This window comes from Temnothorax curvispinosus, unplaced genomic scaffold (genome assembly GCF_003070985.1).
Source record: "Temnothorax curvispinosus isolate PA1 unplaced genomic scaffold, ASM307098v1 QBEX01014279.1, whole genome shotgun sequence".
NCBI classification, from domain to species: domain Eukaryota; kingdom Metazoa; phylum Arthropoda; class Insecta; order Hymenoptera; family Formicidae; genus Temnothorax; species Temnothorax curvispinosus.
In genome coordinates, this window is record NW_020224059.1 from 77,395 (window position 1) to 79,435 (window position 2,041).

General features: G+C 33.8%; 1 protein-coding gene across 1 annotated transcript; it reads left to right on the forward strand.

The window, feature by feature from the left end:
* Positions 1 to 261: 261 nt before the first annotated feature.
* LOC112464525 (protein D7-like) lies at positions 262 to 1,274 on the forward strand. Its single transcript, XM_025031557.1, has 3 exons — positions 262 to 544; positions 613 to 739; positions 885 to 1,274. The coding sequence occupies exons 1-3, from the start codon at positions 443 to 445 to the stop codon at positions 971 to 973; spliced, it is 318 nt and encodes a 105-aa protein (XP_024887325.1). The 5' UTR covers positions 262 to 442; the 3' UTR covers positions 974 to 1,274.
* Positions 1,275 to 2,041: the final 767 nt, after the last annotated feature.

A 2,041-nucleotide genomic window follows, 5' to 3' on the forward strand; every position in this document is an offset into this window, starting at 1 on the left:
CTAGCAATCGTGAGCAGTCGCTCGTTTTCGCTCGTTTCCTCTCCTTTTAATCCATTGGGTCAAAGGAGAGGAAACGAGCGAAAACGAGCGACTGCTCACGATTGCTAGGCTAGCGGAGTATCGGCTGAACGCACCCATTGTGCTCCAATTATTATATATTTGTTCTTTTACGATAAATTTCCTGAACTGGTGCACACTAGTGCAATAAGTTAGAGTGAGACAAGTATATATTTTGTTTCACTCTAACTTATTATGCCAATGTGCACCGGTTCATGAAGTTCTTCGTTCTTCGAAAAAGAACAGACGTTTCCGTGCCGCCGGCCAAGAAGAGTGGAAATCTATATCGGAACGTTTAACTCATAGAATTTTAACGATAGACCAAGGAATTTAGACCACTCATTATATTCTTTATCACACTACCGATTATTGTATCTGTACAACAATGTATAGCAATAGTGATAATGAGGTTCTCTTCTGTCCGTACAACAAGTTACATCGGATACCTAGTTCGAGATTTCAACGACACCTCGTGAAATGCGAAAAGGTGACAATTTCAAGAGACCATAATCACGTTCTAAGAAATTCATAAATAAACGCGAAATTTTCTTGTAGAATTTTCCACCCGATTACAAGGTTATCTGCCCGTACAATGCAACTCATCGTTTGAGTAAAGACGAGATTCAGGAACATATCCAAACGTGTCCTATGAGAATAACTGTCGAAGGGAGTTATATTCGGCGTAAGTACACGATATTTTTTTTGAAAACTCCAAAATCCATAGCATTTATTATAAGACATGTGCCACAGGGTATATTTACATATATCCTACTCTTTTTAATATAAACAAGAAACACTTGGTCACTATATAAATTAATTTTATGCAGCTTCAGGTTCTCGTAGGACTGGATCAGGACAAAATGGTTCTACAAGCGAAAGTGATTACAATAGTTATTGGGGAAGTGAAGATATGTAAGAACGATCTAAAATTCTCTTAAGATCCACAGTAATAAATCAAATCCACAAATTGATCAGAGAAAATATGAAACTACTTATTAACAAACTGTGTCAGTCAGCACAAGGTTAAATGGGGCAGGACAATGTCTAGCTATATTGAATTTCTTTATGACATGAAACACGAAATCTAAAATATGGATACAAATGGGACGATCACAGATATCAAGAAAGGTTTTTTTCTTTCTCGAGGTGAGAAGACTATAATATAAATAATTTTTATAAGTAGTTTTTTGAATCAATAAATGACAGATTTTTTTGTATTTTGCTCAAATGCTTTTATTTCACATAAATTTTCGTTTATTTTTATCCTTTACATCGATCCTAATATTTACAAGTATTATTTGAAGTGAATTCCCCATGAATAAAGACATTGCATTAGCACATGTGTGTGGGCACGCGTATATATGTATATACACACACGCACATGTATATACATACACATACCCAAATATATACATATAAAAAACAATATCAAATGTCAATAAGATTGGACAATTTATTTTTGAATCTATATGTACAAATAGCGCATCGTACTTTATTAATATGTATTAAGATCAACTGTGTGTATATGTATGTGTCCCACTTTTCAATTATTTCACGAAGCTTACTAAAAAGATGCTATGTAATGTAGTTCTGGATATAATGTCTCAAAATTCCTGAATTTCGTGTCAAGTTTTCTCAGAGAAGTACATCGCAAAGTATAACAAATGATACATAGCTTTTATCATTGAATACTAGTCACTTTCTCTTAGACATGGCTCTTTAGAAATATAGGACTAAATGATTTTGATGCTCTAATCATGTACAATATCAAACTTTTGTATCTCGATGTTTAAATGTGGGCACGTTATCACTAATTATTCTCGATTATTTAAATCACGATTCGTTCGTTTGATACCACGATGTATATGTTAAATGTGAAATATATAAAATTTATATTTACATTTTAATGACAGAACATGGTCTGATGTTATCAAAACAGTGTGTGTGTGTGTGTGTGTGTGTGTGTGTGTGTGTGTGTGTGTGT